The 17,209-nt window shown below is 50.5% G+C and overlaps 1 protein-coding gene across 1 annotated transcript; it reads left to right on the forward strand.

Annotated features, from left to right (window-relative positions):
• Positions 1 to 1,421: 1,421 nt before the first annotated feature.
• On the forward strand, positions 1,422 to 15,661 carry Tk2 (thymidine kinase 2). The gene is made up of 10 exons (XM_042700931.1): positions 1,422 to 1,559; positions 2,250 to 2,281; positions 3,421 to 3,495; positions 5,074 to 5,127; positions 6,277 to 6,366; positions 8,043 to 8,116; positions 12,341 to 12,429; positions 12,910 to 12,989; positions 14,292 to 14,372; positions 15,432 to 15,661. Exons 1-10 carry the CDS (start codon positions 1,442 to 1,444, stop codon positions 15,528 to 15,530), a joined length of 792 nt encoding a protein of 263 aa, XP_042556865.1. The 5' UTR covers positions 1,422 to 1,441; the 3' UTR covers positions 15,531 to 15,661.
• The last annotated feature ends 1,548 nt before the right edge of the window (positions 15,662 to 17,209 follow it).

Raw genomic sequence — 17,209 nt, forward strand, 5'->3', positions numbered from 1 at the left:
GGTCTCCCGTCCGCTGTGCAGGAGTGGCAGGCGCCCCCGGGCACCCTCTGTCACAGTGTCCAGGGTGGCAACAGCTGGGTTTTTATGTCCCGGGTGGTTGAATTTAGACTACTTATCTACTCCAACCCTGGCTGGATTTTTTTTTTTTTCAATTCGGCTCTTATTTTAATTAGAACACAATGAAATCAAGATACAGATCTAATTTGGTATCTAGTCAATAAAGAAGGGACAGTGGGACCACATCGAGGAAGGGAAGGTGCAGCAATGATCAACAAGTAATGTACTCATTTCTTTACTCAACTGTCACCCCTCTGTACAGCATCTTTACAATAAAATTTAAAAAATAATTTATTCACTAATGTGTAGTATAATTTTACATGAATTAGTTCATGTGAATGGCAAAAACTCAATTAAAAGCTTCGCGGATACTTTTTAGATACTTCACTGGCTAAATGGTATTTATTTTCATAATACTGTCCCTTAAATTTTGGTCTTCTGTTTCAACTAGACATCCAAAGAATTGCGAAATCTCCCCAGCTCTGGGAATTTCCTGGGTGGATTTTTTTTCCCTCCCTGATTATAGGTGTGACTTACAAGCGTCCCCTCATTTTTTTTGGGGGGGGGGAGTCGGTCGTGGGGCTTGAACTCTGGGCCTGGGCGCTGTCCCTCAGCTCTTCAGCTCAAGTCAAGCTCTCTCTACCACTTGATCCTCAGCGCCACTTCCGGTTTTCTGGTGGTTTATTGGAGATCAGAGTCTCACGGATTTTCCTGCCCGGGCTGGCTTTGAACCGTGATCCTCAGATCTCAGCCTCCCTAGTAGCTAGGATTACAGGCGTGAGCCACGGGCGATCGGCTTCCAAGAGAATCTTGTTTCCGATTAACCACCAGAAACACGGCATCGGCTCAAAGTGGTAGAGCACTAGCCTTTAGCGAAGAAGCTCAGGGACAGTGCTCAGGCCCTGAGTTCGAGCCCCACGACTGGACTGACAAAAAAAAAATGGCTTTAACTCCAGGTGACCCCGGCCGCCCCCCCCCCCCCCCCCCCCCCCCCCCCCCCCCCGTCGCAGTGACCAGCTCAGGGAAAAGGAGTGAAGACAGAGAGCCACTTTCAGGGTTGTTGAGACGCGACTAGGCACGTGCCAGCCAGGAGACGGAAGGAGTCTGAGATCACTCAAATGATCCGCAGAGTCGCCTATCAGTCCCAGAAACTAGCCATCCTCATTCCCAGTGTTCTCAACTCACAGCCGGGGGCGCCTCGCTCCGCCCTGCCCGGGATCCCTTCTATCCCAGCGAGTGGGAGAAATGCGCCGAGGTCCCTTTAAGGCGGCGGCGGGGGGCGTGGCGATGGGCGTGTCGGGGGCGGTGCCTGGGAGGGGGTGGGAGCGGGGCGGGCTCCGCCCCGGCACCGGAAGGAAGCGCGGGTTGCGGTCCGCGCCCGGCCATGCTGCTGCTGCGGTCGCTACGGGGCTGGGCCGCCGGGGCGCTGCGGGGCAGCCGGCCGAGGACCTCCGGGAGCCCCGCCTCGGGCTCCGGGCCTCGGTACCGCGCTTGGCTTCCGGGTAACTCGTGCCTGGCGCCCACCGCGCTGGCGTCGCGCTGTCTCCCTGCGCCCCAACCCCTGGATTGGCGCCAGGGCCAGCTGGTCTCCCGCCCGCTGCCGGGGGCGGGGGGGGGGCGTGGGATGGGGTGCGGCTAGATTCCGGGTGCCTCGCTGGCGGTGGGACCCTTCCCTGCAGAAAGGAGACTCACTGCCCTCCTGGCCTCAGGGTGGCCTTCGCTGTGCTGAGGCTGCTGAGAGGTGTCCCACACCACCTTCCAGGTTCATGGGGAGCCATGCCCACCCTGGGTGGCCCTAATGGGCAGCCAGGGGCCCAGCCCTAAACTATCCTGGGCACTGGCTGTCCACCCTAATCGCTGACTGCAGGCCCCCGGCCGCCCTCCATCCCAGCCAGAAAGGCGTGGGGAATTGGAAAGGTTTAATATGCCCAGTGAAAGAATTGAGCACCCGGGACAACGTGCCCACAGCACCCAGGCCCGCTACACAGAGTCCCAGGGAGGTAGTCAGTGTCAAGCTCTCTTGCTCCACCACCAGCCCCTACACTCACACTGAGGGTCTCAGGGATGGAAAACATCTTTAGGTATGGGAGTGACTTATAACTATTATTGTTTAATGTGACAGTTTAGCAAATGAAGGCCTAGAAGAATGAGTTATTTAAAACAAACATTGATTTGCCTTTTCTGTTTTGTAGATAGAGAAAATGAAAAAGAGAAAAAGTCAGTGGTAAGTTCCGCTTGTGTGCACTCTCCACTGTAGGCTGAGTTTTTATTTCATTTCTTTGCGAGGAGGGGAGTGAAGGAGTATGCCCTTATAGTAAAAAACAGAACCACAATGGGGGGGGGGGGGGAGCTGGGAAGGTGGCTCAGTGGTAGAGCGCTTGCCTTGCATGCATGAGGCCCTGGGTTCGATTCCTCAGCACCACATAAGCAAAAAGAAAAAAGCCAGAAGTGGCACTGTGACTCAAGTGGTAGAGCGCTAGCCTTGAGCTGAAGAGCTAAGGGACGGTGCCCAGGCCCAGAGTTCAGGCCCCATGACCAGACCCCCCCCCCAAAAAAAAAAAAAACCACAAGAGGATCTCCAGGGTTATGAAAATCGATTACCATCCCCCAGCCTCAGACTCCCACCCCCAGTATGTCTGCACACATGTGTTCCTGTTCTCTAGATAGAGGGTGACTGCTGAAGCTGGATAGGGTGACTAGGAAAACACTGGAAAATTCTTGCCCTGAGTAGGAAATGCTGCTTTCATTGGGTTGGGTTGTCTACTTGTGAGGGAAGGTCAGGGAACCACCATCTCCTACCACACAGTGCTGAGGCTGATGGATGGGAAAGGGATCAGAGAGAATCTATGAGGGTCTCCAGGTGTACGTTCATCATGAAGTGTTTTGGAGATGCTGGCTTTTAGGCCCTCTGGGTTGTTGGGCCTTCAACTGGAGACACCGTCACTTCCCTGGGTTTTCAATTTGGATGTGGACCGAGCCATCGGGTCTCCAGCATCAGATGACCTGTCATGGGATGGGCAACCTTTATAATCACATGAGTGTATTTCCCTAGTTAATTCTCTCTCATGTATTAAGCTCAGAGGCCGTTGACATTGGATTTGAATACAAGGATGCTCTAGCTGACTAGAACTGAGGCAATACTTTGGTCATCATTCCAGAAGCTCAGTTCCTCAAGGGAACTGGAAATGAGTAGCTCCACTGGCTGGGGATGGGGTAGCATGAGCAAAGGTTTCCTGAGGAGGAGAGTTTGATTTACCTGTCCAAGTCTTGCACTGAGTCATTCTGCTGTTCACCTGAGCCCTTCCCTGTGCTGTGTTCCCCATGCTGCACTTGAAGCTCTAATGTGTATTTGTATCTTGCTAGATTTGTGTTGAGGGCAATATTGCAAGTGGAAAGACAACATGCCTGGAGTTCTTCTCCAACACGACAGACATTGAGGTATGGAGTTTGAGCTACTGGGTTTGAGAGAATCAGAAGAAGCTTGATGAAATAATTTATTCAGGGCATAGACCACTCCTGTCCAATAGAAGACTGTTGGGACCCGCCAGTGCAAGCCACATATGTGACTGAACGCTTCTTGAAAAAAAACAAAACATTTAATACACGACATCCCAAATGTGATATCACATTAACATATTGTCAACATGAAAATCATCAGTGAACTATTTTTTTTTTTTTACAATATGTCTTTGGGATCTGGTGTCATCTTGACTAGATTAAGGAATATGGTAATTCTTTCTAATCTGTGTTTGCATATGAGGTCAATCATGGTGACCTCATTATTTAACATTTAATCATGCTAAGTAAAAAATCCCAGAGTAAACAATTCCTATGGCTTAAATTTGTCCACTGTAGCAGGATGTACTTGATGAAAGTTCATTCCATCCCACACTTTCTCACTCAAGACATGAATCATCGCTTTGCCCACTTTACCTGTATCGTTTGTGCTACCCTCCTGTAAGTTACACAGTAGTTATGTATCGTCAGATCAGCTACAGTGGTTCCAAAGCTCAAGAATAGCATTGCTGGCAATTTTATTACAGTATGTTGTTACTATTGTTCTGTTTTGATTGTTCCTTGTGAATCCATTTGTGTCTAATATATAAAGTAAGCTTAATTATAGTATGTGTGCATAGGACAAAACAGTAAATAGTGTTTGGTAAAATCTTTCATTCTGGGAAACATCTGCTTTGAATATGGAGAGACTTCTGTACCTAGAGAACTGGTCACGTGTGTTTCTATGTGTCTGAATGGTATTTCCAGAGGAGATTGGGATGTGAGTCAGGTGACTGAGTGGGGAAGATCCACCATCAGTGGGGTGAGGAGGAGAGGGAAGACAACATTTCAATTGGCTAGAGACCTGGATAGAACAAAACGGAGAGAAGTTCTCCCTATCCTAGCATTAGAACTCTTTCTCCTGTTCTTAGAGGTTGGAACTCTAGACTCTCTGGTCTTGGGATGTCAGAACTTGGGTCTGAGGCCCCTGGGTTCCTGGGCCTTCAGCTGGAGACCTAGTTGCTTCCCTGGCTTTCAGATTTGGACGTGGACTGAGCCATGCTTCCAGCATCCTCAGGTCCCCAGCTTCACATGACCTGTCATTGTACCGAGTTCTCAGCCTCTGTAACTTCTTATTTCCCTTTCATGGATCTATCTCTGCAGTCATATTGTGGATTCTGTTTCATATTGCCCCCTGACTAATATTCATGGCTAGTGTGTTCTGGGGCCAGATCCTAGTTCCGGTGCCTGGTTCCAGGGGCCTTGTTGTATTCTGTGGTGTGAAAACCTCCGTTAGCTTTGGTCGGACACGGAGCCTTTAGACCTGGCCAAGGTTCAGTGGTTCTCAGGCTCTTTCAGGAGGTTGCACAGGGAGGCCCCATCTAGATGGAGTTGTGGCCTCACAGAGAGGTTGCTTGGCTGTTTGGCCCACTCTGAGCACCTGAACTTTGACACGCACACGAACACAGAGGTCAGAGCATGCAGCTCTCAGCAGCTCTCTCACCTTTTCTTCCTTTCCAGGTGTTGATGGAGCCTGTGCCCAAGTGGAGAAATGTCCGTGGCCACAATCCTCTGGTGAGTGGTTGTTTCCTGCCCAAAGCCTTCAATACCTAGGAGTGGTGGTACTAGAACCTGAGCAAATCCTGCCTGGGCATTGTCCTCACTGTTTCCTGAGATATGTAGTTAGACAACAGGAGGGACAATCAAAAAATGGTGGATGGTAGTGTTCTGAAACCAAGGATCTCTGCAGCCTGTGTGGGTATATACAGAACTGAGGTACTTCATTTTGTCTGTCTCAGCCTATCTCAAGTGGCTATCAGAACCTGTCTTTGGGCCTACTCTCCAGGAGTTAGTCTGGAGCAGAGTAGCCAGATTCCTGTGAACTCGTGCTTTGGATGTGTGCTTAGCAATACCCAGGGACCAGTGCTGCCTCTGCCCACCCTGAAGCCACTTGTCTGCTTTCCCACGATGCACTTAGAAAGTAGAGTTCATAGTGTGCATGTGACCCTTCTTCATTTAGAATACTCTGCTTGGCTTGCTTGAAAGAGCTAGATAGGGCTGAGCTGGTGAGGCATGCCTGTAAGCCTAGCTATGTGGGAGGCAAAGATAGAAAGATCACGGTCTGATGCTAGCTGCACAAAAAGCACAAGACCCTATCTAGACAAAAAGGTGACGTATGAGTAGAGACCCAAACATGAGGAAGGGAGACTTCTGAGGAAGAATGTTCTGGTAGGTGTGGCAAGTTGCAAAGGCCCTGAGGAGGGTTCTGATCACTGTGGATATGCTGTTGGAAGCTAGGTCAGCAAGAGGAGAGAGGATTTTAGTAATTCTCTAGCGTCCTGTGGGCCATACTGAGGATCTGGATTTCCTTCTGAATGCAATGCAAAGCCCCTAGAAGGCTCAGAGAAAGGAGTGACAGGAACGGATTTAGGCTTAACAGGGTCACTGGGTGCAAAATAGCTGTCAGAAACTCAAAGAACATTTACTGAATGACTGAGTGCTTCTTCTCCAGGAGACACCTCTTGCTTGCTCGACCTGCCACTTGGCATCCTGTAACCACCTTGCTGTCTGTGTCTGTCTGCCCTATTCAGAGGGCCCCGTGGCTGTGCTAGGCCCGTCCTTCTGGGCCCGCCCTGTGTCATGTAGGTTCTTGAAGTAGTTTTTTCAGTGACTAGCGTCCTGAGGTGCCACTTGAGTGCCAGGTGCTGCGTTCTCCTTCTGCAGAGTCTGATGTACGGTGACGCCCGCCGATGGGGCCTTACGCTGCAGACGTACGTGCAGCTCACCATGCTGGACCAGCACACTCGTCCGCAGGTATGCGATGCCCCATTTCAACCTTCCCAAATGAGATTTCTTTCAAATTAGGGGGATGAGTGCCAGGGAGGGAGGTCTGACAGGAAGCCCAGCTAGGCCTGCAGTGCTGTGCAGCCTTCTCTGTCTATGGCAGGCTCCCTGAGGACCCACCTCCAGCGTCCCCCATCCACCCATCTCAGCCACCCAGGGGGTCACCCTGAGCTCACGTCTCCAGGACCTAGGAACTTGTTGGAAATGCACAGCCCTTACCACCCCCCCCAGCTCCCTGCTGCCTGACCTACTGAGTTAGAAATTTCAGCCCAGCATCTCTGCTCTATCCAGCTGTCCAGACACCACCCATGCTGTTGTGTCGAGTATCTCCATGCTCCAGAACCACTGATGTCTGGTTTTGAATTCATATTCTTAAAAGAAAGCATCTGATTGGTTCAGCTTGAGTCACATGGCTGGCTCTGGTTCCATGTGGTGCTGGTGTAGAGACATAGGGTACCTGGTCACTGTGGATGGAAGAGACCGGGAACATACTGTGTCTGGCTGCAAAGACTCCAATTGGTACCTGTAGGAAGAAGCTACAAGCACATCTGAGAGACCAGTGAGAGAGCTTCTTCTCCACACAGGGAGAAGCATTTAAGATAACTATGTTACTTGATAAGATCTGGCCAGTGTTAATCTGCAAACACCTACGTAATCTGTTAATGCTGGCACAGCCATGGGGCCGAGCAGTTTGATTCAAGTGTGTGTGGGCACCTACCTGTAGCTCTCCTATCCTTCTATTGACATAGTCTGTAGCTTTTAAAATCAGAAGATGGGAGTGGAGTCTGAATTTCTCTCCCCCAATATTTCCCTATAATTGGTATCGATCAGAACATCTGCAGTTAGCCCGTTTCCCCTGTCTGGCCCCGTATTTCCCCAGTGGACACGCAGTTGGAAACCTAAATTGTATCTAGTGATATCTGAGTAGAGTAGGACTTGGGTGGAAATCTATTGCTAAGAAGGAAAACAGCAAGGGAGCTGGGCTGAAGAAGAAGCAGAAGGAGGTGACTGGATTGGGAGTCAGGGAAAGATGGGCTCCGGAGCCCATGTAGCACAGTGATTTCCACTGGGTGTGGAGGACATGTCCCCCTCCTGCTTCTCCAAGGGACACTAGACAAGAGAAAGTTCTGTGGAGGGCCTGAGCACCTGGCAGAGAGGGGTGATGTTCAGTCATCTTCCTTTGGGGTGCAGTCCTTCTGGTTTTCACAGGCAGAGCCCCCCCCCCCCAGAAGGTAGCCCTGACCCCAGCTGGCTCTGGTGAGCCCCTTGTAAGCACATTCATCCTGTTCAGGGCTGACCTCTCTGCACCGGGTCTTCAGTGCATGGCATGTGGCAGTTTCTAGGCTTCCCACATTCCAGGTGAGCCTAGAAGATAGGGCAGCTGCTGGCATCCCTCAACCTTGTGTGTTCCTGTGCTATCTTCTCTGTTCAGAGTGGGGACAGGTCAGGGTGGTGGGTGGAGCAGAGTAGAGCCTTAGGGAAGACTGGGCTCTTCCTTGGGTCCTGATCCTGGGTCCTGTGGACTCTGGCCTCTCTGTATTCTGCAGAATGTGGGCACAAGCCTGATAGGGCCAGATGTATTTTTCAGGGTATCCTGACTCCTCTTTTTCACTGAATTGCTAGATCACTTTTTTATTTTCCTTTAGATGTCACCTGTTCGGTTGATGGAGAGGTCGATTCACAGTGCAAGATACATTTTTGTAGAGAACCTGTATAGAAGGTACATTAGTTTGCATGGTTGATAATTTATTGAATCACTCTTTGTTTATTTGTTTTTGTCGGTTGTGAAACTTGAACTCTGGCTGTGGGAGCTGTCTCTGAGCTCTTTTGCTCAAGGCTAGTGCTTTTTCACTTTGAGCCACAGCACCACTTCCCATTATCTGGTGGTTAATTGGAGATAAGACTTTCCTGCCTGGGCTGGCTTTGAACCTAGAGTTTCAGATCTCAGCCTCCTGAGTAATTAAGATTACAGCCTGAAGCACTGGTGTCTTTTAAAAAAAAATACTAGAATTTGAACGTAGTCTTGTGCTTACTAGAGAAGAGCTATAAGGCTCCTTGAGCGATGCCCTCAGCCCAAATGAATGCTTTCCTTTTTTTTTTTTTTTTTTGCCAGTCGTGGGGCCTGAACTCTGGGCCTGGGCACTGTCCCTCAGATGTTCAGCTCAAGGCTAGTGCTCTACCACTTGAGCCACAGTGCCACTTCTGGCTCTTTTTCTGCTTATGTGGTGCTGAGGAATTGAACCCAGGGCCTCATGCATGCAAAGCAAGCACTCTACCACTGAGCCGCCTTCCCAGCCCCCAAAAGGAATGAATTTTTGAAATGACATTGTTCATTCATTCAATTATGGAGTGCTGACTGTTGGGTCAGTTATTTGTTGCCTTAGCAATGCTGTGTAACAAGCAATCACAGGTCAGTGAGGGTGGTTGTCTAGAGCTAGTGAGATGGCTGGGGGTGGGCTGAGCTAGGACTTGGCTAAGGCTGACCAGGGCAGCTCATCTCTCTTCTTGCTTGCCATCCTTTTGGGACCAGAAGGAAGCCTGGGTGTTCACATCTTCTGGGGATGCCAGGATCTCCTGGTAGACAAAATACTATGACCAAGATGGCTGTACTCATGTCAAGCTGGATCCCCGTGGTGGTTTTGGGTCTGCATCACATGGAGCATAGAACTGCATTTGGCTAGATCATTCGCCCTTACCTGGAATGGGTACAAGAGCTCAGCTAGGTTATGGCTGAGGTACCAGCCCTGCCCCAGACTTGTGTTTCTAGGAAATACAAGGGACATTTCCTAGGGGAGTCAGTTGTGATCCCTTCAGGCCTGTACTTGGTATTTTTCTCAGGAGCCCTAGCAGCTTTGGATAGGGACCTGTGTGGACCTGGAGGAAGGGGGCATGGCAGACACAGCCTTGCTGTCGGCAGTTGCAGGCTTGGGTTCCCAGAATAATCTGGAATTCTGCATCTCAATAAAAGCAAAATTTCTCTAAGGGTATCCTTGCGCTTGTGAAGAAATCACCTGGGGGAGAGCCCCAAGTTTTCTACCTGCCCCATTCCTCAGCCAGGTTAGGGAGGGTAGAAGGAGGCAATTATGTCCTTGTGAGGGGGTTGTGTTAATTGCTGAAGAGGAAGATCTGGTTACAGGGTGTCTTGAAAGATGGGAACTTGGGAGGTGTGGGCACCAGGCAATGGAAAGCCGCAGGTGGTGAACAAGCGTCAAGAGGCCACACAGGCCATTGTGTTGCCAACCCTGTGGGCTGAATAATTGCATGCGGAGGTTTTACAGGGTTGCTGCCTGGGTCTCCTTTCCTCAGAACAGAAGTGAAGGAATTGAGTGGGGCCCAGCTGGGGACAGGGCCGTGGCTGACTCACCTGGCATGTTGGGACAATGAGTAAGTCCTCCCACCTCCCCTGCTGGCCCTGTGGTGTGGACCCTCCTCTGCTCTGGTCCCCACCAAGGACTCAGGGCCTGTCTCACTGGCCTGAGACTGCAGCTTTCAGTTTGCAGACCCGATGGGTTTTGGGGCCAAGCAGGGCTTGCCCAGACAGCATTGGGCCTAACTTTCCTTAGCCTCAGTTTTCCTCCTCTCTGAGTTGGAACTAAACCTGGCCTTATAAAGAAGAAATAATTTATACAAACTAGTGTTTGACTAGGAGATTATTTTCTTGCTTGTTTGCTTGGGGTGGAGGAGACACAAAATCTTACTACCTGGTGCAGGCTGGCTGACCAAGAAGTAGTGATCTTGATGTAACTGGATTCAGGTCCCTAGGTTTTGTGGCCAGAAAGTCCTTGATCTCATTGAAGAAAAATTCATGGAGCTACTCAGAGGAGGCTTTAAGTGGGCTTATGAAGGCAAAGCAGAGTGAAAAAGCCAAAATATCCCCTCCAGATAGGCAGGTAATCATGCTAAAGAGGGAGCACTGGGGGGTCCCAAGACCTCAAAGTTTGTATTGGGGTTTGTTGTCATGGGGGCGGTCCATCCTGGAACACTGGGTTAATGTATCACCAACTTCCAAAGACTGGATGGTCTAACCATGACTGACACTTTCTACAGGCTGTGATATCAACAGTCAAGCCAGTCTTCTCAGCCCCCTTTCCTAATGCACGGTCTAACTCCTGTATCACTCCTGCGTCAGCCTCCAGAGCTGGGATCACAGGCTTGACCCACCACACCTGGCCTTAATGTGGTTTCTTAAACATCACATCCTCTTGGCTGAACTAACTGGAACCTGACAAAGTCGCCAGAACCATGAGGCGCTCCCTGGCTCAGTTAATGGACTAGTTAATTTGGTGCCTCTGGCTCCATTTTCCTGTTCCATGTCTTGTTCCTGACCTTGGTATGATTCCTTTGTGGTGACAGGATCGTTGTGGCATAGCATGCTTCTGATTGGCTGACAGGAAAGAGCAGGTGTCATGCCAGCTGTGTGCCCCTCAGCCCTTTAGCCCATGCTCCCCCTTCACTGGTCCAGTTTGTGCTCCACACTTCCCAAAGCTTGAGGTGGGACTGGGTCTCTGGCAGCAAGGCCATGTCCTGAAGAGGAAATGGGTGAGAAGACAGGTGGGCAGGGAGGCAGCCTCCGGTCCTTGCCTTGGTGGTGCCTGCATGTCATCGTGCTTGAGCCCCCTCTGCACTTCCTCCCACTCCTGCTCCCCTCCCCTCCATGGTTTCTACTTCTTCTGCTCCTAACCAGGTCATTGCGGATCATATTAATTGCTTTCCCATCAGGCTCAGTTCTGCCCTGCAGAGAGCATCTGATGGCCCCAGAGTCCAGAGAGAATGTCCTTCTCCAGTGTGTACCAGACCTTGTATTTGGATCCCATTGGAAGGCTGCTTGTGTCCTTGGTCTCCCAGAACACCTCCCTCCCACCTTTTCATCTTCTCACGTATTCCCATCTCCCACCCCTCCCAATGGGGCTGGAGTTGGTCCACACAAGGGCAAAGACTAGTCACTTCTCCCACCCATCAGAAGCCCTGGCTTGTTTGCTCTCCCCATGTCTAGCCTGGCCACAACCAGAGCCGAAAGGATTTCCCACAGGGAGGATTCCTCTCCAGGCCCTGTGGTGGCTCCTCCTGCTTCTGAGCCTGTGCCCTGTGGCTACTGCCATCCCTGTCTTTCCCTGTCCAGTCCATGTCCTCTCAGGGCAGAGGATGCTCAGGATGCCAGGACTAGTCCTCTTCCTTTCTTACTAAGCTAACATTTAAAACATGTAATAATGCCCCTCCCTTCCCACTCTTGACTTGAGAAGGAACATGTTATTAAAATGTAGAAAATACAAAAAGATACAAAGAAAAAAAAAAACCCACCAAGTGTCTTATAGTTCTTGAGTGCAGAGAAAAGCTGTTAATGCTCTGGCGTTTGGCTTTCTAGCTGTTTCAAATCAAGTGGATGAATATTTTTGAAACTCTGGCCGGGGTCATACTGTGTACACAGTTTTATGTCCTGCTGTGTTCACTGAGCATTGGATTTGGAGCATTTCCCATGTTATTAAGTATTGCTCACCATCTTCCCCCAGTTGCTGCATGGTTTTTCTGGTATATAGATAGATCAAGATTTTCTTTGTCATTTATTTTAATTGTGCTCTAGTGAACACCCATGATTCTTTCCACAAAAGAAGTTTCAATGAGGGAAATTGATTTGCTGCTCTATCTCCCAACTTGAATGCTGTCTCCATTCTCAGGGGACAAACTTCCAAGTGCCCTTCTGTGCTTGGAGTTCAGATTCCAGGTGCATTCTTCAGTGCCATGGCTCTCGCTGGCATTGTGCTGCACACCATCCCCTGCAGTGAAGATCAGAATCGCCCAGGGTCCTGGCTTACCACACATCCAGCATTGTGCCAGGTGCACTTGGTGATGCCCTTCTACAAAAGGCACCCCGTGGCTGTTTTTTAGAGTCTGGCACAGCCCAGAAACTTCCTCACAGGTACTAAAGCCCTTACAATTCTCACTGCAGTGGGAAGATGGCGGAAGTGGATTATGTGGTTCTCTCAGAATGGTTTGACTGGATCGTGAGGAACATAAACGTGTCTGTGGATCTGATCGGTAAGACGGTCATCCCCTGCCCCTGCCTGCCAGCGCCCCTGGACGCTCAGGATCCGGCCCTGCAGGGGTGTGATGAATCCCACCTTCTCCCTACGGGCAGACAGAAGTCAGGGGTTTCTGCCCATCCCACAGAAGGGCTTTGGCCTTGACCCCTAAGCTGCCCTCTCCTGGTCCCACTCCTCCCAGGCTGGGTTTTCTGGATTGTGGAGGTAGAGGACAGAAACTGGACATGTATACTGAGGGCTCTGCCCCGTCCACGGGTGGAATTGCTTTCATTCTCACAGTGATCCTGTGGAGCTGGAATATCAGATGGGAATGGAAATGTGGGGATGAGGCCAGTGGCAGTCAGGAGCCGGCCCCCTGGGCTGAGGCCCCAGCTCAGCCACTTGGCTCCTCTCCATGCTGAGCCCATGCGCCTTCCTTGGCTTTTACGCAAGTCATGTGTAGAGTAACAAAAGCCTTTTTTTTTTTAAACCTCAGTTTATCTCCGGACCACTCCTGAGATCTGTTACCAGAGATTAAAGATGAGGTGCAGGGAAGAGGAGAAGGTCATTCCCCTGGTAAGAGGTCAGAGACAACCGGAAACCACCTCCAACCCCACCAGCTTCCCCTCCCCCTACTATGACGTCACCATGCTGCTGACCCAGGAAGGGTTGCGGGAGGGCAAACTCGGACTTCCTCTATGGTTGGCAGGGCTTGCCTGGGTAGTGCCAGGCCCTGGAGACTGCCAGGCCTGTGTGCTCCTCTGGATCCTTACTAGAGTGTGAGTTCTGGGAGGGTAGAACCCAGCCTCTCACTCCCTGCTGTGGTTTGTGTTTAGTTAGCAAAGTGCCGCATGTGCAAGGTGCTCAGTCCTGTTACTTTGAACCCAGAGCAGGGCAGCCTTGCCTGTTGGGTAGGGTTCTGGCTTAAGGTCACATCGAGTCTCACTGAGGCTTGGTTCTGTTCCCCCTGCCATGGTCCCTCAGTCTCCAAATCTCCCTCCGAAATCCAGCCTCCAGCAACAGGTGTAATCCCAGTGCAGAATGACACTCAGGTAATTGCCCAGCTCAGGACCCTCAGGGCCTCACACTCTCTACAAGTCCATGTAGCAGGACCCCGTATGACCTGTCCCAGCTGTCTGTGGCATTGTCTCTCAGCTCCCTTGCCTTCCATGCTGTGGCCATAAGGAACCAGTTGTGGGTCATACACACAGGTGACACCATGGAATTATGAAAATGTGCTTTTGTGCAATGCTTTCCTCCGCCTTCAAAGACCAGCTCAGATGTCACTTCCTCCAGGAAGTCTTCCCTGACCTTTTCTCCTCCGTTGTGTCTCCCTGCCCCTTGGGCTTGCTTAGGACTGTGTACTGATGGTGTTGGTTTATGTCTTTGCTCCTCAACCCTCGTTAAGTCCTGAGTTTTTACAGAGCTGATCTCACTCTGTGTCCTCAGTATGTGAGCTGGTACTTGGTAGCTGCTCAGTTAATACTGAACTGAATGTGACCCTGGGCTCAGGATAAGCTGGACTGAAAGGCCTGCTTCACCCTGAGTCCCTGCCCAGCCAGGTTTTACCCTGGACCAGTGAGATACATTCTGGCCACGAAGACTTCAATCTGGGCAGCTCCTTTGAAGTCCCAGAGACAGGAGTGATGGGGAACGGTGTGTCATGGGCTAGGCTCTCATGTGGGCACCACAGCATGTGATGACCCGGATGTTCCCAAGAAGTTCCACATGAGGAGTCCTTAACGATTCTGACAAGGTCTGTGTACAGACGTGGTCAAGGGAAAGCTTGGTGATAGGCTGCTGCAGGCTGGGGGCTGGGGGTGGGGGTTGTTCCCCTTGTTACTCCTGACAGCCTTAGAGCCTTCATTTCCCTGGCAGGAGTACCTGGAAGCCATTCACCGGCTGTATGAGGAGTGGCTCATCACTGGAAGTCTCTTCCCCATAGAGGCCCCTGTCCTGGTAAGTCAGGACTTCCCCAGGGAGGGCGAAGGGGTGTCAGCTATCCTGTAGATGGGGGTGGTCCTTAGAGGAGGGAGGAAAGGACTTCTTAGTCCCCATTTTTCTTTAGCTGAGTCTCAGAGTGACTCCGACGCACCTGAGGGAAGGCCACCTGTCCCAGTCCATGACACCTGCTGCTTTAGCAGTCTGTCACCCAGTGTCAGCTGCAAACGGAGCCTCTGTGCCTGGGTTTGGACCTTTGGGGGTGGTGGTCCCTCTGCTGTGACCTTCCTTCTTCAGTGAATGACACAGCCTCAGTTTACCTTTGTTGGTGACTCTAGGTCATCAGAAGGCATATCAGTGGCTATGCTGGGCTGTGGCATGGTGGTGCCCTTGGGAGGTGCCGAAGTGTGCAGGGATGTTTGCCTGACCTTTGCTGCCTTTCAGTTCCGGTGCTGGCCTTCCTTTCCTCCGTGGCCTTGCTTTCTCTTTGCAGCCATGCATTATTATTTCTAAGGGCACGGGCGCATCTGCCTCATCATTTCCTGCTGCCTATCCCCTACGCTCTGGCTTGCTCTACCCTATTTTTTTCAGGCGAGCTGTCAGAATCTGAGGCTGTTTCATGAAAAATAGGAGGATCAAGAACTTTTTGTGCATGGCCTTGGAATGTACACTCTTTTGGATGTTACAGTCTTGGTGCTGTTGGCAAGGGACATATGGGGGGAGGGGAGGATTTTAAAAGCCTTTTATTAGAAAAAAAATAAAGGTTGTAAAATGATGAGAGAGGCTGGGATGTAGCTCAGTGGTAGAGTGCTGGCCTAGCCTATGGGAGGCTCTTCACTCCATCCCCAAGATCGTAGGGAAACAAATTATCAAAAAATACCAGAGGAGAAACAGCATTCACGAGCCCCCTGCAAGGAAAGCCTAGTTCAGGGCAGACCGCCTTAGAGCTGGGGCCATTTCACTTCAGCCTTCCCTGCCTTTCTGCCTGCATCCTTGGTTTCTGTACCTTTCCTGCCTCCCCCGGGAAGACGGTGTGGAGGTCCATACAGCTTGTGACCTGTGTTGTTTGATTTCCAGGTGATGGAGGCCGACCACGACATGGAGAAAATGTTAGAGCTCTTTGAACAAAACCGGGCCCGGATATTCGCTCCGGAGAACTGGAAGCATGGCCCATAGGGTGGGAAAGATCTGTAGGATCATGGCAGGAAGTTGCCTGCAGCTGCCAAGGTAGCTGTTAGGAACAATTAGAAAAAAAAAAAAAAATCTCTTAGGATAGCCTCTTACCTGGCCAGATTTATTTTCCTAACGGCCTTTTCTCTTTGGCCAATGTCTTTATCGTGGGACCAATGGACTTATCTGTCATGCCCTTTGGGATTTGCAGCTGCTCATCCATAACCTCTCATGGCTTCCCACTGCCTGGTCCCGTCTCTGAAGCCCTTAGGCAGAACACCTGTTGTAAACCAGTGTCATACTGTTTTCAGACTACCCAGCCGGGTGAGGAAGCAATCTTACATATCCTAGGTACGGATTTGCAGTTTAGAGAGGTCCAGGGACTCCCCTAAGCCACACAGCCAGTGCACAAAAAAGCCAGCACCATTGGTCTGGGCTGCCTCATCTTGAGCTCTGTTCCCTACCATCTTGCCGCTGCCTGCTGTAACCTCTCACATCTTTGTGGGGGAGAGCTGACAGTACATGGAGCTGATCTCACCCTCCCAATTTTGACCAGCTCTCAAGGACACAATCAGAATTTCTAGACCTTCATAAAACTGTGCTGTTTGGTTCTGGCCCAGTGATGCGTGATTTCTTGGCTCAGAGTTGCTGTAGCCTCAACCCCCTGCTCATCTGGAAGTGGACAGCCACGGAACAGGCAAGAAAATAGTCAGGGCCTGGCTGTTCAGCCCACTGCCAAGTTGGGGTCAGCCCAGCTTGTGGCGCTCCCTTATTTTCTTATGTTCCAGGGGCTTTGTTCTTGGAATTACTGTCAAGTCTTTTGAAATGTTTTTCCATCCCAGGGGACATCTCAGGGCATAGAGCATGATGCCATCTTTACTGGACCAGAAGATAGTTTAGTTTTACTCAGCTGTAGCAGCACTGAGGGCTCAGCTATATCTTGAAATGGATGGGAAGCAAGAGGAAGGAAGAACATCTCCTTTGGGAGGTAGTTAACAGGAAAAGGATCTTGAAGTGTTGCTGCTCCTGGCTTTCTGGAACAGGGTGGAGAGCCCCCTAAGACAGCACAGCACTGGGAACGGTTACTGTGTGGCTAGTTGCAAATGAGGATTCCCTCCAACCCTCCCCCCAAATGTGGACATCTTCCCAAAGGGTACCAAGGCACACCTTGTGGTCCAGCCCCAGAGAATGCTAATAGGTCAAGGATTCTAGTTCTGGGTCCTGTCTGGACCAGTTCTTGAATCTCATCAACAGAAACTCAAATGCTGCTAATTAGCTAGAAAAGGGAGGAAGGCAGGAACCTTAGTACCAGAAACCCTCACATATTGGGACCATCTTTGGGAGTTGACAAACAGTCCAGTACATTTCCCCCTTGGCTCAATTTGAGCATTTGTTTTGGGAGAAATGTGATTTTCTTCTTGCTTATGGTAGCCAATAAATCCATCACCTAAACCCTGATGTTCATTTTTGAGCACTTCCTAAGCCAGGGACTTCAGCTCCCTTTGCCATTCTTATTTTTAAAAACCATGTTTCTTATTTATCTCTTTTTTTGGTGTGTGTGTGTGTGTGTGTGTGTGTTTGGGGTGTATGTTGCTGGGAATTGATCCTGGTGTGTGTGTGTGTGTGTGTGTGTGTTTGGGGTGTATGTTGCTGGGAATTGATCCTGGTGTGTGTGTGTGTGTGTG

This window comes from Dipodomys spectabilis, unplaced genomic scaffold (assembly GCF_019054845.1).
Source record: "Dipodomys spectabilis isolate Male_0828 unplaced genomic scaffold, ASM1905484v1 ptg000273l, whole genome shotgun sequence".
Taxonomy (NCBI): Eukaryota; Metazoa; Chordata; class Mammalia; order Rodentia; family Heteromyidae; genus Dipodomys; species Dipodomys spectabilis.

Excerpts from the sequence above, each read along its gene's own strand:
- Tk2 (XM_042700931.1), top strand. The coding sequence starts at position 1,442 with ATGCTGCTGCTGCGGTCGCTACGGGGCTGGGCCGCCGGGGCGCTGCGG. Across the intron at positions 6,367-8,042 it reads ACCAGCACACTCGTCCGCAG|ATGTCACCTGTTCGGTTGAT; the intron begins GTATGCGATGCC and ends ATTTTCCTTTAG. Across the intron at positions 14,373-15,431 it reads CCATAGAGGCCCCTGTCCTG|GTGATGGAGGCCGACCACGA; the intron begins GTAAGTCAGGAC and ends TTTGATTTCCAG.